The sequence below is a fragment of the Neolamprologus multifasciatus genome, chromosome 8, assembly GCF_963576455.1.
Source record: "Neolamprologus multifasciatus chromosome 8, fNeoMul1.2, whole genome shotgun sequence".
In the NCBI taxonomy this organism is placed as follows: Eukaryota; Metazoa; Chordata; class Actinopteri; order Cichliformes; family Cichlidae; genus Neolamprologus; species Neolamprologus multifasciatus.
Genome location: NC_140446.1, coordinates 28890184 through 28909397, shown reverse-complemented (window position 1 = coordinate 28909397; position 19214 = coordinate 28890184). Strand labels below are relative to the sequence as shown.

At 42.3% G+C, this 19214-nt stretch overlaps 1 protein-coding gene across 1 annotated transcript in view; it reads right to left on the bottom strand.

Annotated features, from left to right (window-relative positions):
* The window catches only part of mtr (5-methyltetrahydrofolate-homocysteine methyltransferase), a 30109-nt gene that overhangs the window by 1436 nt on the left and 9459 nt on the right, over positions 1-19214 (bottom strand). The window contains exons 15-32 of the mRNA XM_085170375.1: positions 17280-17465; positions 17022-17201; positions 15248-15364; positions 14827-14967; positions 14671-14760; positions 11387-11539; positions 9871-9978; positions 9468-9568; positions 7663-7730; positions 6672-6792; positions 5299-5380; positions 4879-4977; positions 4620-4695; positions 3688-3843; positions 2186-2385; positions 1842-2042; positions 1115-1307; positions 141-253 (exon numbers count right to left, since the gene is read on the bottom strand). Of these exons, the coding sequence (XP_085026501.1) occupies positions 141-253; positions 1115-1307; positions 1842-2042; positions 2186-2385; positions 3688-3843; positions 4620-4695; positions 4879-4977; positions 5299-5380; positions 6672-6792; positions 7663-7730; positions 9468-9568; positions 9871-9978; positions 11387-11539; positions 14671-14760; positions 14827-14967; positions 15248-15364; positions 17022-17201; positions 17280-17465 (2385 nt within the window). The remainder of the gene's footprint in view (positions 1-140; positions 254-1114; positions 1308-1841; positions 2043-2185; positions 2386-3687; positions 3844-4619; positions 4696-4878; positions 4978-5298; positions 5381-6671; positions 6793-7662; positions 7731-9467; positions 9569-9870; positions 9979-11386; positions 11540-14670; positions 14761-14826; positions 14968-15247; positions 15365-17021; positions 17202-17279; positions 17466-19214) is intronic.

The following is a 19214-nucleotide window of genomic DNA, read 5'->3' as shown; positions in this document are numbered from 1 at the left end:
AGTGGACATCTCTCTTTTTCAGGTTTAAGACCTTAAGAAATCCTGACCTGCAGATATTAGATTAAAAACAGTCTGTTAAATGAAACTATAGTAACCATGTTCGACACTGATGCACAGTGAGGTACATTATCAATGGATACCTGCTCCTTGGTGATCTTTCCAACAGCAAAGTATGAAGCCTGAGGGTTGGAGAAGTAAAGTCCAGACACAGAGGCGGCAGGTGTCATGGCCAGGGACTCTGTCAGACCGATGCCTACAATCACACACAAATGCACAAGTAAACACCCACACAACCGTACGCACACATGGAAATGTCCATGAGACAGACAGCAGATCAGTGGGTTGCATAAAAAACTACACCTGGCAGTGTTTTGTTAATAGCGTGGTTAGCCTCTCAGCTGACATTTACAGGATGGTTTTTACTACATCTGAGGAGGTCATTACCTGCTCAGCCTTTGGCACCCTGTGCAGATGCAAGCCCACAGGTGAGAGTATATAAAAGCACTCTCACCTGTGTGCTTTTTGCATGAGTGTGACTTTCCCTCTAAAAGGTGATTTGAAGCACATGAATGCACAATACCAACATACACTCATCGTGATAAATAGGTTTAGAGAGTCGCCTGAATCCATGTCCTGGTTCAGTTATAAAAACTGCAGCTGGAGTTTGGAGGGTGTGAAACTAAAGCCATGGTTGTGGATTATATGCAGTCATGTGATTTGATCAAATGTTCATGATAAAAATGTGAATACAGAAAGATATTTATGCATATCTGATTATTTTCATAGGCTATGAACATTTGAACACAGGCAGAAAACTGGAAGATTTCATTTGAAATTTGTACTTAATTAAATGAATATGTGAGGTTCATCCAGACTGTTCAACCCTCCTCAAAGCTTCTGCTTCATGCTGACATCACAGCATCACGCAGCTGCTGCACAAACCAGTAATTCAGATTATTTACTGCAATACTTTGTCGTCAAAAATACTTATGGAAGTTAAAGACGTCTGTCTAAGCTAATCCAACCCACTCATCTGTTCAGCATAACGTTTGTACTTAAGCAACAGTGGATCCGTTTCAGCGAGTCAGATATGATGTGGTTTTGGTGTTCTCACCAGTCTTCTCCTGGATATTAGCCAGGCTCCACATGATAGTCTTCTCTGTGTGGTCGGGCTGGCTCGGGTAGCCAGCTGCCGGTCTGATTCCTTTGTATCGAACTCTGTGGAGATCCAAGGTATGCAGAGCCTCATCGGTGCTGTAGCCCCACAGGTCCTTACGCACACGAGCATGGAGCTCTTCAGCAAATGCCTTCATGGTGGACAGATGGACAAAGAAGAAATGAGACACCTGTTCCCATATTGTATCCAGCTGCCTCTGAATACTGGAGACATCACAGGACTATATCCCCGCTAGCACAGATTAAAAAGTAGGGTGTCAGCTTGAAAAACATAGACAGAAGTTCCCTTCCCTAAACTAAACTGTAGACTCTCAGACTCCATTGTTCATCAGACTTTAACAATCCCAGCTGAGTTGGCGACTGATCAGAGCAGTATAATGTAGACGAGTGCTAGTCGTCAATGCAATGGCTGAGAGCTGAAACCAAGCACCTCTAACATGAAACGCCTGCACCCCTGCAGTTATTGGCTATGACTTACAATTGCGAGCCATGAGTTTGAAACAAAAAGAAGAAAGGATTTTTAAATGGCTAACCAGCTGTTACTTGCAAGTAAACCTGGCGTTACCGTGCCAACATTGGCGCTTGTACTGCGGTATAATTACCAAGGAGGAGAAAAAGGTGTGATCTGCCGCATAAAGTTTTTAATATTTTACAGGAAACAGTACCTCAGCTAGTCGATCGGCCAGAGCTTTGACCATGATGCTATTATAGTCGTCTCCCTGAGCTTGAAACTGCTGACTCAGCTCTTCAGCTCCAAACACGCCCACAGCAAACAATCCAACGTAATCTGCCACACCGCTGTCAACAGGCGCCACAAAGTCCGACACACACAGGTACGGCTCGGAGGAGGAGCCATCCTTCTCCACCTGCAGCACAAATACACAACACCGCTGAAACAACACTGACAGAAAGGAGACGGTTGTGTGTTTAAAATGAATATATTACAATATTTATACAGGACAAGATGTTAAAGATGTCTGTCGCAGCAGGATGAATCAGAGTCCCTCACCTGCTGCCGTAAGCCGTGGAACGTGGCGATGGGTTCTGTGTCCCCGTCCACTGCAGCGTCGTCTTTGTACACCCTGATGTCGTCGCCGTTACTCTGGGCGCGCCAGAATCCCACCAGGCCCCGCCCCTTCAGTCTGCAGTCATCAATCATCTGGTGGATCAGCTGCTGGGCATCGTCAAAGAGTTTGCGAGCTTCTGAACCTGCATCACAAAGATCACGAGTTCAGTCGCTTTCCCTGAATTCTTCCTTTAAGACCTGCAGTTCATCCTGTTTCCTCTGAAGCTTCATGCTTTTAGTTTTCAAGACATGAGACCATTTCTGATCTTCTGTGACAGGTTTTTACTGCATTTCTCAACGACATGATTTTCTGATACTGGTCCTGTGCTGCAGACATTTTTCTTTCCACTTGTCCAGTTTCCTTACATTTTTGAGGAAGCGCTGCACGCGCCCAGACATCCCACGTTTTTAGTTAATAGCTCTTTGGAAATGGCCCTGTTGCTGTAAGAACACTATTTCATGCCTGTCAAGCTGTGTTATCTTTGCCGTGTGATGTGCAAGAGGCTGCTGGTAGCACAGCGGCCAAGTTACAAATCAGGTACAAGAACTGGGCCCAAAACAAAGGCGCAGCCGCTGTACCAAGAAAACCCCTGAAAGACCTTCAGAAAGAAGCAAAATGTAATCAGGGCGGTTCAAGACTTCTTCATGGCTTAGTTTGTATGGTCTGATTCATTAATCAGTAAATTTGACTTTTTTCCTCTCCTGTACTCCACTTGTATCCATTTATAATTGAATTTTAACCATTTCCTACAGTACAGGTGCAGTATATATTTATATTCAATTTTATTTATATAGCGCCAAATCACAACAAAAGTCGCCTCAAGGCGCTTCATAGATACAGAGAAAAACCCAACAATCATATGACCCCCTATGAGCAGCACTTTGGCGACAGTGGGAAGGAAAAACTCCCTTTTAACAGGAAGAAACCTCCAACAGAACCAGGCTCAGGGAGGGGCGGGGCCATCTGCTGTGATTGGTTGGGGTGAGAGAAGGAAGACAGGATAAAAGACATGCTGTGGAAGAGAGACAGAGATTAATAACAGATATGATTCAATACAGAGAGGTCTGTTAATACATAGTGAGTGAGAAAGGTGACTGGAAAGGAAAAACTCAATGCATCATGGGAATCCCCCGGCAGCCTACATCTATTGCAGCATAACTAAGGGAGGATTCAGGGTCACCTGGTCCAGCCCTAACTATATGCTTTAGCAAAAAGGAAAGTTTGAAGCCTAATCTTAAAAGTAGAGATAGTGTCTGTCTCCTGAATCCAAACTGGAAGCTGGTTCCACAGAAGAGGGGCCCGAAAACTGAAGGCTCTGCCTCCCATTCTACTTTTAAATACTCTAGGAACAACAAGTAGGCCTGCAGAGCGAGAGCGAAGTGCTCTAATAATATATAATTATATATATTATTATATTTCTAAATAACCCTGACTGAGCTCGTACCAACGGTCTTGTCGTTGAAGATCTTCGGGTATCCCCTGTTGGGGTATTTTCCTCTCAGCTGCCACACATCGAAGAACGGCTTCCAGTCGATGAAGTCCAGCAGGCTGTTCAGATCATACAAGTCAAACACACGAGTGCCCAGGAACTGAGGACAAACTGAAACACAGAGAAGTCTGCTCACAGTTCTGTATGTACCAAGGACAACCAGGGCTGCAACCATTCATCGAGTAATTCAAATAATTAGATCATTTAAAACAATTCTCAACACTAATTCTTTGCTTCTGCAGTGAGTTTTTAACAATGTAAATGTGACCGTTTCACCCACATCTGCTACTAAACACAATCTGCAATACAAACGTATTCAGGAGCAGTGCATGAAGAAAAGGTCAGAGTCTGTTCACCACGAAGAGCAAAGAGGCGGAGCCGTTACCGAGGCGGAGCCGTTACCGAGGCGGAGCCGTTACCGAGGCGCCGAAAACGAGTTTCTAGTGTCCTAAACAGCAGAGCTGCTCCTGTGATCATCATTAAAGACCAGCAGGCGTCCTTCATCAAAGCACCTGATCAACAAACTCTGTAGCTGCTCCATCACCTGCTCTTTACTTTACACAGCAGACAACAGACCTGCAGTGCAGAAGAAACTCTGAAACACTCGCATTTTTTCCCTTTTGTATATTTATTATTGCTCACTAATAAGACAAAAGTATTTCTCAACGATTACTCGATTAATCGATGGAATTATTTACAGATTATTTGATAGCTGCAGCCCGAAATGCAACATTTCAATCTTCATCAAATGCAAATATTTTAGCACCTTATTCAAATCGGACACATTAATAATAATAATAATAATAATAATAGTTGTTGTTGTTTTAGCACCTTATTAAAATCAGACACATTAGGTAACAACTACTGCTGGTCATTGCTCGACTTGCCTGGCGGGGGCAGAGAGCGCCAGTCTATCTTTAACGCCGCCTCTCTAGCCCGGGACAGAGACAGGTAACAGCGATCCTGAACACACAGGGAGACAGGTGATTATGTAACAAGTATAACTCAGTGTGACCTACAGATTTATTCACATGTGCCACGAACAGTCAAGCATGTGATTTCATTAACAGCAGCTCTGCTGTACAACAGTAAAGGATGGAGAAATGTTCCATGTTTGGTTTCTTCTTCTCTACTCGCTGCTTTTACCTTCAGGGAGTCATAGTGCTCTTGTCTGATCTCCTCATACTCCTCTTTCAGCTCCTCGAAGTACTCTTCCTTTGCTGTTTCATCCAGCAGCTGTGAACACTGAGACAGACCAGGGAAACAACATGTAACCACACGAAGCCTGTGTGCTGGAAAAACAGATTTCAATCCTGTACGGTTTAAAACTAAATCACACAGCATTTTTAAACAATTTGGAAGATTTGATGCTTGATTGATGCAAAACGTTGAACCTCTCCCCTCAAAGCAGTATTAGCTATAACATGGACCATTTTATTTAGATTCATGTGAGGCTAGTACTGTCATTTCTAAATGTGTATAGAAACGTTCACAATGTTAATGTTGTTTGTTGCCATCCATCGTTCTCGATCATGGAAAAGTTGGAGTCAAGGCAGATGTTCTTACCACCACCACACTCCTGGAAGCATCCAGAACATGGATAGCAGGGCAGCTGTAGCGAGGGGCAATCTTCACTGCTGTGTGTACCCTACCCAACACAAAGTACAGGTTTGCTTATTACTCGACTGCTGCACTTCTGCTTACAGCCATCATAAGGATTGTCTATGCAAACATTTATGGTGACCCTGATGCTCTTACAGCCACGCGAGGCTGCCTCACTTTTGGAGTCAGCCTCCAGTGGCTGGAAGATGAACTGCATCAGTGAGTCAATCCCAGTGGATACAACAAAAAAGCTGTTTTGGCCACTGTGGACAGTTTCCAATGTTGTGACAACTCTGAAGTTACATTTGAACTACATTATCTATACACTTGAGAATGGAGCTTGGCTATATTACTCACTGCAAAGCCTACAGTGATGCTGTAAAGTCTGCAAGTGCTTCAAGTGTTCCACATTTTGTCATTTATTCCAAAGTAGATTAATTTTTACGTCCCCTTGGCTGAGTGTGAGGGTCATTGTCCTGTTGGAGCCTTCACCCCAGAGGTCCAGAGCTCTCTGGAGCAGGTTACCATGAAGGATATCTTCCTCTTGACCCCGACTAGTTCCTGCTGCCAAAAAACATCCCCACAGCATAATGCTGCCACCACCATGCTTCACTGTAGGGATGCTACTGGCCAGGTGAAGAGCAGCGCCTGGTTTCCTCCAGACATGAAGCCAAAGAGCTCAACTGTTCTTTCATCAGTTCAGAGAACTTTCTCATGGTTTCTTTGATGTGCTGTAGCTTTAACGTCTCCACAAAGTAATGCTGGAGTTTTCCCAGAGTGACCCGATTGCTCAGATTGGTCAGGTCAGCTCTAAGAAGAGCCCCGATGGCTCCAAACGTCTCCCATTTACAGATGACGGCGTCCACTGAGCTCACTGAGCTCTTCAATGCTGCAGAAATGTTTCTGTATCTTCATCCAATCCTGACTTGGAGGTCTATAGACAATTCCTTACAATTCCTTACAATTCCTTGGACTTCATGGCTTGGTTTGTGGGCACACACTGCCAACTATAATTCTCATTATTGTCCACAGAATTGTTAACAATTAATTTAATCAAATTTTCTTTCTTTTTTCCCCCTAAATGAAAGTCTGTATATTGTTCACACGATCAAAATAAATTGAACACAAACGTAAAAAAAGGACAAAATGTGGAACAACTGAAGCCCTGTGAATACTTTCTGTCAGGCCTGCAATGCTTTTGCAAACTCTTCCTTCCGTTTTCATTGGAGACTCTATGTGGGCGACTGTTAGTGCATCTCCTACACGTAACCTTTGACTTGAACTTTACATTGTATCTAGTTCAGAATTAGAGCTTTGTGATTGTAGGTATGCAATACTTTGATGTGGTGGCTCCTCCAATCAGCAGCGGTGTGGTCATTCCCAGTCTCTCCATCTCTTTGGCCACATAGATCATCTCATCCAGAGAAGGGGTGATAAGACCAGACAGACCAATGACATCTGAGGCACCAAAGCAAGAACACAACTGCTGTTACAAACTAATACGTCTTAATCCTCAACAATACTTTGAGCTTTTGCTTAAAAGGGTCTTATTGAAAAATGCAGGCTAAAATGACAACGTGTTCAGCTTTAGGATGCAATCATCTTTAAATGTATATATTATTTTCTTCATCTATGCATAGAAAGAAAATGAAAATCTGTGAAAACCTGCCTGAGAGAAAAGTCTAAATAACAACAAAAGACTCCACACACAGCTGTGCTCACACACTAATTATTAATGCTTGTAATGATTAACAGGATCTCCTCCAACCACTTATTTTCTAACCGTTCACTACCCGAGGCTGCTGTTGTTTACAGTCATATCATGATTATAAGTTGTCCTGATTTTTAATAAGTTAGTACACAAAAGCAACAAAATATCCCATCATCATGCAAGACTACAGACTCGTCAGTGCTCTATCATTAGGACAATAATCTGACAGGAGCATTAATATTAATGCTTATAGAACAATTAAATTGTTTTGAGATTGTTTTGGGACTCTCAGACTCTGTATTTCTTACAATTATAAGAATTTTAATAATAATAAGTGTATTTCTTACTGTATTTCAACAGTTATATATCACACAGGTCAGTATAAGTCCTGTAAACTTGACCCATCATGATATACCCACGAGCAGCTCCACCACACAGGCTGAGTAACTGTAATTCTGCCTGAAAGGCAAAAACTAGGCTGAAGATATCCAGCTACTGCTTCAATGCCAGCAATGTGCAGTGAAGGCCGCTTGGATGAACATTTTAACATTATTAAATAAACCTCTGTGAAATGAAACTTTCCGTAACGTTTCTGTCAGTCTGATCTTTACAGTTACCTGCTTTTTGTGTAACGGCCTCTCTGAGGATCTGATCACATGGCACCATTACACCCAGGTCGATCACTCTGCATGACAACAGAATCAGTTTGGTCTGTTTCAGCTGAATACAGGAAGCATGTGACTATAATGCATATGCAGTCCTGACGATGGATGAAGGATAAGAAACTGTGAAAGAACCCAGGACAGCTCAGTGGAGATGTTTTATCGTGATGTCTGTAGTTATGGATTAACCAGTTGGTCAGAGCTAGCAGTCATCAATTAGAATTTAAGATGAAGATGGTCATTAGTACCAGTGGAAACCCACCACCTTTACATGGGACTCCAGCATACACAGTCCATGTCTTATTTTGTCTTTATGGGAACTATTTTATTTTCCTAATATTCTCTGAGAATGTATAAATTATTACACAACTGCAGAAATTCTTATTTAAGAGTGCAAAAATAAGTTAAAATAAATATTCAGTTGTTCAGTTAGTGATTCACAGTAAAGGATTGTTCATGTCACTCAGCATGTAAGTGCAGCAGCACTGAACCACAGCTATTAACCCTTTAAGACCTACCATAGAACCAAGTCCGCCAGAGCTTATATTATATGTTTACATGCTGTGGAGCCATTTTTGGGAGCATTTCAAGTTGCTATACATCAGTACAACCATTATAGCCTAAATTTTAATAATATGTCTGCATTAAGTGCATAGTAATTACATAAATTGCAAAAAAGTGCAATAAACTACAAAAAAATTGAAAATCGTTTTTGTTTTTTTAACATATATTTCTAGTTAGAGAAATTTAAGAGGCTTATCCCTCAAAACTGTAAATACAAAAAAGTTGCACAAAATAGTTTCCCACCACAGGAAATTTATTTTGAGTGTCTTCATAGTTTTATTTTTGAAATACACCAATTTTTATACACTGCAGGAAAAACGAAAATAAATATTATAATGCAAATTTGCAAAAAAGCAGCATCTGCATCAAAATAAACTATTTCCAGCAGTGCAATATGAGTCCTAAGCATCCCAGAAACCACACAGAAAGTCATAAAGTCAAAGATAACTTTTAAAAACACCAGTATAGGCTCATGAGGCCCTGATAGGCCAGGTCATGGCGGACATGCGATAGTTCGCTCTGACGTCTATTCCAACGTAGGAAGTGTTATGAACAGCTGATCAGATTGGCAAAGCGTGTTTCTGGAATATTATGTTTTTGTTGCTGCAAGTGCTTTTTATGCAGTTTTTGCAAAGCTATATGTGGAAGGAAACTGTGACCGAGGACAAGCTGATGGCAGAAGATGTAAGTACAACTCCTCCGGTTTCATATGCAGAAAAAATTATTGCACTAGCTCACGTGGTTGCAGAGCTACCGGGATTTAAAAATAGTTACGTAAAACGAAGCGTGCCCGCTCCGACTGGCTTTAAAGGGTTAAAGAGCAGTGAAATTTGGATGGTTTCTACTTCTCTCCCACAATGCAACACTAGTCCCTGTGGAGGATCAAAAGGCAATGTGAGTTAAATCACTCGACCTATTGCGTGCACGGCTGACAGCACCACTGAGCTTAACATGTAGCCTCAGAGGACTGCAGTCTGTAAACAGAGGGATCGCCCAGTTAGTGGAATATTAATGTTAATCCCCTCAAGGCTGAAAAATGACACTTTATTATAGTCTTGATGCATAATTTCAAATCCAATCGACTGGTTAAAGCAAGCACAGGTTCAGTCAGCTGCAGCCACTGAAGTGCTGCAAGTACACAGATCACAATGTAAATGTGTTTAGTGGGAAGACGCTCAGCAGCAAACTGCTGTTACCTGAAGTTGTTGCAGCCCAGCACTACGCCTACAATGTTTTTGCCAATATCGTGGACATCTCCCTTCACTGTCGCCAGAACGATGGTGCCTTGGTAAGGATCCTGCAGACAAAGAGAAAACAATGAGGCCCACGGCAAGCGTGACCACTCTGAGTGACATGGAGTCGGCGTGGACTACACTTCTTATTCCCTCCAGCTTTTGAAAACATTTGTAGAAACATTACATTTTGAGGAGTTATTATCAGTTATCAGTTATTCCAGTATTTGCCTGCTTTATCTTATTATTGTGGGACTCATATTCATGTAAGCGATGAAAGTGCTGTACAGATTGTGCACACAAAGCTTTTGGAAAAGAAAACAGTCAAAATAAGAAGTGCTTTGAAGTCTCCTCTAAACGCACTGACCGTCTCATCACAGGATCCAGATGCAGCCATGATCTCCTGCCTCTCCTTCTCCATGAAAGGAATCAAATAACTAACCGCCTTTTTCATAACACGAGCCGACTTGATGACCTGCAGACACATGACTGCTGACTCAGACATCTTTGCACAAACAGGAAGAAACAGTCAAACGATGAATGTGTTGAAGTATAAAAACCTCCTGGGGAAAGATTCATACAAAGGTTCACTGAGATAAACTGAAGTCTGTCTAAGACACGAGTAAACTGCATTTACTACAACGGAGTCACCAAGTGTGGAAGCCACACACAAGGTCAACAGAGTTAGTGTAAACAGCCCAAAAGGTTTGGATAATGACAATTTTCTTAAACTAATAATAAATAATTATTTAATAATAACTATTTGATTGAAGTGAAGACCGTCTGGTTTCATTTTTAGTTTAAATTTTAATCTCTGGTTTAATAAGTTACTGCAACTGTCTGGGATTGTAACTGAATCCTGTCTGCATCCACAAATCCCTGGTGCCTCAGTGCAGCTGCCCCTACAACACCAACAGCACTGATCACTTGATTCAGGTGTGTTGACCCAGGGTGAGATCTAAAACCTGCAGGACACCGGCCCTCGAGGCCTGGAGTTCGACACCCCTGGTGTACAGGACAGAGGCAGTGAATTTGTCCCGCTGATGCTCAGAAAGCAACCTGACAAAATAACCTGAAACTGAGCGTCCTTCAAATAAACGAACTCATCGTGGACTTCAGGAGACACAGACAGCTCCACTGCCGTCTCATCATGAATGCAGAACGGGTGGAATCTGTCTCCACCTTCAGGTTTCTGGGCACCTACATCTCCGTCGACCTCACCTAGACCCACAACACCACTGCTGCATTTCCTCCGTGTCCTGAGGAAGAATAACTTGGATCAGAAGTTCTTGCAGCCCTCAGTGGAGAGCGTGCTCTCCTACTGCCCAGCTGTCTGGTAAGCAAGGGCCACAACTGGGAACAGGAAGTAAGTAACACCGTCCAAAAAAATCATTGGCTGCCCTCTGCAATCATTGTAAGCCATCCCCAGATCCTTCTGTCTGAGGAAAACCAGGGTCATTACAGGTGACCCCCAGAAGCCCACCTACCCACCCACCCACTGCCCTCTGGATGGCACCTCAGGTCAGTCAGGACTCACAAACAGCTTCTTCCTCTGGGCCATTTGGACCGTTAACAAACACTAAAAGAAAATATTCATATTTCATCCCTGCACAGTTCGTGTGGAGCACCCACAATTTCATTGCACATGCACAATGACAATAAAGCCCTATTCTATTCTATTCTATTCTAATTCTATTCTATTCTCATTCAAAGAAAAAGGGATTTGGTGATGAACTGAGTTTCTTTATTAGCCATAACTTGGGGATCTGTCAGGATATTTGACTAAAACTAAAACTGGTCATTTTATTTGAGACAAAGCTAAAGTTGTTCCCACACTGAGCCACAGAAACAGTGTTCACATGCACTCAAAGTCACCATCGTACCTGTGGCAGGAACATCTTTCCAGCTCCGAACAAGTCTCCCACCGCCTTCATGCCGTTCATCAGGGGTCCCTCGATGATACGAAGGGGTCGAGTGTAGCGGTGAACCTGAGCCCGACACTCTTCAACATCCTCCACCACATACTTCTCTATTCCCTAACAGATCAATACAAGACGGACCAATAATAACATCTGATGTTAGGAACATTTTCAAAACAAAATCAATATATATAAATTTCATATGTGGAATTTTGGATTCTGAGGCAGTGTTTGAACATGAATACTTCACAAACGATTGAAGGTAAATCCAGACATTTTCACTCTCCCTTCTTAGAGTAAAATAAATTAGGATGTGATCATTAGAACAGACACGTCTAAAACTACAGTGGGGCAAAAAAGTATTTAGTCAGCCACCGATTGTGCAAGTTCCCCCACTTAAAATGATGACAGAGGTCAGTAATTTGCACCAGAGGTACACTTCAACTGTGAGAGACAGAATGTGAAAAAAAAATCCATGAATTCACATGGTAGGATTTGTAAAGAATTTATTCGTAAATCAGGGTGGAAAATAAGTATTTGGTCACCTCAAACAAGGAAAATCCCTGGCTCTCACAGACCTGTAACGTCTTCTGTAAGAAGCTTTTCTGTCCCCCACTCGTTACCTGTATGAATGGCACCTGTTTGACCTCATCATCTGTATAAAAGACACCTGTCCACAGCCTCAACCAGTCAGACTCCAAACTCCGCCATGGCCAAGACCAAAGAGCTTTCGAAGGACACCAGGGAAAGAATTGTAGACCTGCACCAGACTGGGAAGAGTGAATCTACAATAGGCAAGCAGCTTGGTGTGAAAAAATCAACTGTGGGAGCAATCATCAGAAAATGGAAGACATACAAGACCACTGATAATCTCCCTCGATCTGGGGCTCCACGCAAGATCTCATCCCGTGGGGTCAAAATGATCATGAGAACGGTGAGCAAAGATCCCAGAACCACACGGGGGGACCTGGTGAATGACCTGCAGAGAGCTGGGACCAAAGTAACAAAGGTCACCATCAGTAACACACTACAACGGCAGGGAATCAAATCCCGCAGTGCCAGACGTGTTCCGCTGCTGAAGCCAGTGCATGTCCAGGCCCGTCTGAAGTTTGCCAGAGAGCACATGGATGATACAGCAGAGGATTGGGAGAATGTCATGTGGTCAGATGAAACCAAAGTAGAACTTTTTGGTATAAACTCAACTCGTCGTGTTTGGAGGAAGAAGAATACTGAGTTGCATCCCAAGAACACCATACCTACTGTGAAGCATGGGGGTGGAAACATCATGCTATGGGGCTGTTTTTCTGCCAAGGGGACAGGACGACTGATCCGTGTTAAGGACAGAATGAATGGGGCCAAGTATCGTGAGATTTTGAGCCAAAACCTCCTTCCATCAGTGAGAACTTTGAAGATGAAACGAGGCTGGGTCTTCCAACATGACAATGATCCAAAACACACCGCCCGGGCAACAAAGGAGTGGCTCCGTAAGAAGCATTTGAAAGTCCTGGAGTGGCCTAGCCAGTCTCCAGACCTCAACCCCATAGAAAATCTGTGGCGGGAGTTGAAAGTCCGTGTTGCTCGGCGACAGTCCCAAAACATCACTGCTCTTGAGAAGATCTGCATGGAGGAATGGGCCAAAATACCAGCTACTGTGTGTGCAAACCTGGTAAAGACCTATAGTAAACGTTTGACCTCTGTTATTGCCAACAAAGGTTATGTTACAAAGTATTGAGTTGTATTTTTGTTATTGACCAAATACTTATTTTCCACCCTGATTTACGAATAAATTCTTTACAAATCCTACCATGTGAATTCATGGATTTTTTTTTCACATTCTGTCTCTCACAGTTGAAGTGTACCTCTGGTGCAAATTACTGACCTCTGTCATCATTTTAAGTGGGGTAACTTGCACAATCGGTGGCTGACTAAATACTTTTTTGCCCCACTGTATCTGCCAAAACAGGGCGTGGGTGGCAAAGGTTTGTTTCAGAACGCACTTCCGACTTGATTCTTTGAAAAATAAATTATGTTTATTTCAAAATAAAAACCAACCCAATCATTTCTTACAACTTAGATGTAAATGAAAGTCAACTTAATCCAACTCCACAAGTTCATAAAGTGTCAAAAACACTTGAAGCCTCACGTCGTCCCACCTGACTACCAAAACCCCCCCAAAACATTTCCACCACACCCACAGCATGCCCTTAATCTCTAAATTAATGGGAGGGTCCAAAAGTTACCAAACTTATCACGACGTCTTCAGTCTCAGCCGACTGCTGCTTTCCCCAACCCTATAAAGGATAGTGACTGAAACCAGCACTACTGGTGAACAAATGGGTGTGAGGTCAGTTCTTTGGATCATAATTATGCAACTTGTCACGACTATTGAAAAACAATAAACCATTCACCTCAAGACAGAGACTGATAATGCTTCTAGATACTGTTCACGAGCTGTTTGAATTAAGGCTGGGGATCGCCACGGATTTCTACAATTGATTCGATTTGAATCGACAGTCAGAAAAATTATACATCTGATCATTTAACAGTACATATCCATATTTTTATATCTATAAAAAGAAAGCTGACTCTGTGAGACTTCATCAGAGGTGTGAGCATCACAGCAGAGGCCTTTGTGTCAAAGTCACTGAAGATCAAACAGAAAAACATGAAGCAGATTTTCCTGGCCTGGTTTTTATAGCAGATAACTTTCAAATATTCTGCAGTAGCTAAAAAACTGAAGAAAACCATGAATCAACATCTGAACATGACCTGATGCTGCTGAAGTGAAGCAGAGCAAAGTTACAGAGGTTTGATTACAGACACAGCTGAGAGTTTGTATACATTGTATACAATGTATACAAAACATTGTATACAATATATACAATGTTTTGTATACATTGTATACAAAACATTGTATATATTGTATACAATATATACAATGTTTTGTATACATTGTATACAAAACATTGTATATATTGTATACAATATATACAATGTATACAAAACATTGTATATATTGTATACAATATATACAATGTTTTGTATACATTTCTCCTGTTTGTTATTTATTACTATTTATATTTTATTCCTTACAGCTGGTGCGGAGCTTTTGTTGCACATGTACAATTACAATAAAAGGCTATTCTCTTTCATCCTAGCACACAGCTCTACCTACTGAACTGCTCTGACAACTCTCTCACAACTAAAACTGTATTTTATTGTATAGCAGAAACATCCGATCACCTTACCTTTATCAGAGCGTACTCCAGCCGCTCCTCTACACTTCCTTCCCTCCACTCATCGGTCCGAACGATCTGCTTCCCTCCTTTGGTGTTGTTCTGTTAACAAACATCTGTCAAGCAAAGCAACGACAGCTTGGTGCTGCGTGACATGCGTGTGTGTACCTGTGCATAGGCCAGCAGTTTCTCCGTAGCGTCGCCATCTCTGTTCCAGATCAGGTTCTCACACAGCGTCAGCAGCTCCTTGTCGATGTCGTCATAAACGGGCAGGTTCCCTGCATTCACGATTCCCATATCCATACCGTTCTGTCGCGGCACAGTGGACAGGAACATGAAGCTAACACAGACAAACTTCTTATTTCTAATAAGAAATGTGTAGCTCATCACATTTGGAGGCAAATTTCACTGAACTAAAGATCATTTGTTGCTACAAAGTCCAACAAGTTAACTGCAAGTCTTTGTGAGAGCGTTCTGAATTTTCAATTTCACTCTTTTTCTTTCTTTAAATGTTTCCACTCACTACATCTAACAATAACAAAACACAAAAATGAAGGCCCGCACTACAACCGGCCATCTCCATGTTTACCTTGATAGCATGGTACAGAAACACCCCGTGCATCGCTTCTCTGATCACCTCCATTCCTCGGAAAGAGAAGGACAGGTTGGACAGACCTCCGCTCACCCTGGCTCTTGGCAAAGTTTCCTAAACATCAACACCGATGCAAAAAACACATCCTGGTTACACCAACCAGAATCAGAGGTTTGTGTTGTGATTAATGTGGATCTAAAGAACTGACGGACTTTTAAATAAAACTTCAAACAACTGATTAGACTCGTTTAAGCAGTTTCTAGCCTGTACAGTAAATATCACCTAATGAGAATTAATGCTGTTGTCCTTGTGCTTGAATGACCTTAAGGCATTTTTTGCCCTGAAATCTACTAGTTATATAATGCACCCTAGGGCTGGGCGATATGGCCTAAAATTCATATCGCAATATAATTTGAAGCATGTGTGGTAACGATATATATCACGATATATTCTTTTCTTCTGTATAACGTATTTTCCACACTGTAAGGACTTACAATCCTTTAATTTTCTCAAAAATCGAGAGTGTGCCTTATGTATGAATTCTGGTTGTGCTTACTGACCTCGAACCAATTTTGGCTGCAGAAATCTGTTAAAAAATGTTTTAGTACAACTTTGGTAAGCTGCACTGCTTGATGGATCGTCAGAGCATTACAGCTGCTGTAGTGAGGAGCTTCGGAGTAATCTGGGTCCTAAACTCCGTCCTCTTCAGGTCCCAAAGTCAAACGAACACTAAGAGTTAAAAACTGTCTAAAGTCTTTCATCTTTAATTAAATCATCAGTGTTGCTGCTTTACCAGGTGTAACAATTTAGTTTAACATCCAGGCATCCATGAAAACAGATTTATTAAATTCAACGGAGTTAAAAGTTAGCAGGAAGTTAGCTCGCTAGTTTACACCTAAACATTTCATACCATGTTCTGACAGAGATTTTTGAAACTAATCCAAACGTACAGCTCTGCTGTCACTTCCAACATAAATGAAGACAGAAAACTAAACAGCAGTGACGTTTGCAGGGTTACTGAAGTTGGACTAGCTGGTATATAATGTTGTGCTACGTGATTGCTAGCGACACAGCTATGTTAGCATAACATTAGCACAGTGAAGCTGGAGGATGAACACCAACTTTTTCCCACTCGATAAAAGTTAACGTGAGGGATTCTGGTGGTCAGGGACAAATGCAATCGCATAGCAGGATGCTATACACGGGCCAAACTTCAGTCAGGAGAACAACTGAGATTATTCATCCACAATACGAGGTTAGTCATTAATATACTGCAACAACATGGGAACAGAGCAGCTGCGAGAGAATTCAACATTAATGAATCAATGTTACGGAAGTGGAGGAAGCTCAGTTTTTGGCTTTCCCCATATTTCAAAAGTGCTTCATCTCTTTGCTATGACTGTCGCCCGCCATAATTTGCAGATGATAATGGTTTTAGCCGCTGCGACGCTTTGACCAAAACAGGCGCAGCTTGATGACATAAGTAAGTAAGTAAGTAAAGTTTATTTATTAAGCGCTTTTCATAGACAGGTAGTCACAAAGCGCTCAAAGCGACATCATCAACATGCCCTATCGCGATAGAGTGGTATAGTCAAAATCTCTATCGTTGGCCAAATTTATATCATTTATATCGCCCACCCCTAATGCACCCTAAGTTAGTTAGAAACACCAAAGTACAGGAAGATCAAGGATGAGTTTGTAAGTAATGTGGCTGCTACAGCACAGATGGAAATCTTTGAGGGGATGAGATGAAGTTGTGTTGAGTCTCTACCTTGATAAGTTTAGTGGCCGCGATGAAGCTGATTGCATACTCGTTGTGTTCCTCCATGCCTGTACCAATGGTCAGGATGTTGGGGTCAAAGATGATGTTGTTTGGGTTGAATCCCACTTTGTTGACCAACAGCTTGTAGGCACGAGTGCAAATCTCCACTTTGCGCTCCGTATCTGTGGCCTGCAGAGGACAGCACGCTTATCAGCAAGTTCATGTGTGTGTGTCTGTGTGTCCACGTGAGTGAAGGCATGCGCGAACCTGCCCCTCCTCGTCAAAAGCCATGACCACCACAGCAGCTCCGTAACGCTTCACGGTGGCAGCTCTGAGCAGAAACTCCTGCTCGCCCTCCTTCAGGCTGATGCTGTTCACGATGCACTTCCCCTGGCAGCATTTCAGCCCAGCCTCAATCACTGAGAAGTTCGAGGAGTCGATGCACAGAGGAACCTGAGGAAGGGAAGAAGAGCTGAAGGAGTGCAAGATAGGGCTGCTCAATTAATCGAATTTTAATCTCGATTACGATCTGGGCTTTCAACCATCATTAAAAATGACTGAGCCGATTATTAGCCCCTCCCTCGTGCTTTACTCTCGCGCTGCTCCGTGTGGCAAATCGAGCGCACCTCTCTGCATTTCGAACACGCGTCACAACAATTAAGAGCAGCGGTCTCCAACCTTTTTTGCACCACGGACCGGTTTATGCCCGACAATATTTTCACGGACCGGCCTTTAAGGTGTCGCGGATAAATACAACAAAATAAAACTAGTACCGATACCGAAAAAAATAATTTATTCATAACACACGTGAAAAGACCCAGGAAAACCGAGTAAACGATAAAAACGATAACAAAATAACGCTGAAAACTATGGAACGCCAGGACTGCCATAATGAATTAATTAAATACACCATTAAATAATTAATTAAATGTGGCAATAATTAATTAAAATTGGAATTAATTAATTAAATAAATAGTTATGACACATGTAATTAATTAATTATTGACACATTTAATTAATTATTTAATGATATATTTATTTATTTCATTTTGGCAGTCCTGGCGCCTGGCTCTCACCATGAAATAATTTTATCTGTCAACCTCACCCATCAAACGCAGGGGGCGGGGTTAACGCTGCCCATGCAGCTTCTCTAACATTTGATTGGTTGCCGTGTAAAGTAAGTCAAAACAGGTCGATCCTAGATAATCGATTGCTTGTGTAGACTTGGGGCAGCCAGGTATCCCAGAATGCATTTCAAATCACAGGCAGCAATGTTGGTGGTGTAGTTTTAAAATACCCCGTTTTTCTGTCACCAACTACACTTTTAACAGTGTTTTAGCTGCGAATGTCGCGCTGTAATCTTCACATGTCGGGTCAGGTTGTCAACATAGAACATGTTTGTGCTCAGATGTTTTCAGAGATTTCAGTAGCTCTGCTAACAGTCAGCATGCAGAGTGCACCGAGGGGGCTACGTTAACCGGTTTGTTTAGATATTCCACTCTCTGTGTTCCACATGTTGCATTTGCAGATTCTCATTTTCACCGAACGATCGTCTCTTTCCGCCTGGTCTTGTGTCTCTGTGCTTCTGTAACATAAAGAACGAGCTGACATTTTTCTCACGAAACCAGCGATCAGCTCAACAGGCCCTCAGTTTACCTGCATCCTCCTCCTCCTCACCTGTCAGCAGTTGTTTAACACCTGGTGCTAATTCAAGAAACACGCCCACGTTACCTGGTGATAGTCACAGTTTAACTGGGCAGCCGGTGCTCGATATTACGCAACGTCAGCACATTTTTCTGCACAAGATAAGTAAATATAGTTTTTCCCGAGCGCAGAGCTGCTGGAGCTTGTTTCCCAACAGAGGACTTTATAGGCGAACCCACTTTATCAGCGGCTGATGTCCAATCACCGGCACACAGCTTTGAAACCTCACCTGAGTTTTAGCTCTCAGTGGTTAAACGCTGGACTTAATTCACTCAGGTTTTGTCTGTCGGGTCACGTTTACTTCGCTGTTTATTTACAACTGAGCAAATCGGTTTGGCTGAGGTTAAAGTTACGTTTCATAACTGCACAGTTTTACAGACGTTTAATGGTTCACTGGCACATGTGTTCGACTGAACCATTCGCTTTTCTTTATCTGGTGTGTTTTGGATTTAACAGTGAAGTTTGAGATTAAACTGACTTTTAAAATGCACGTGTATT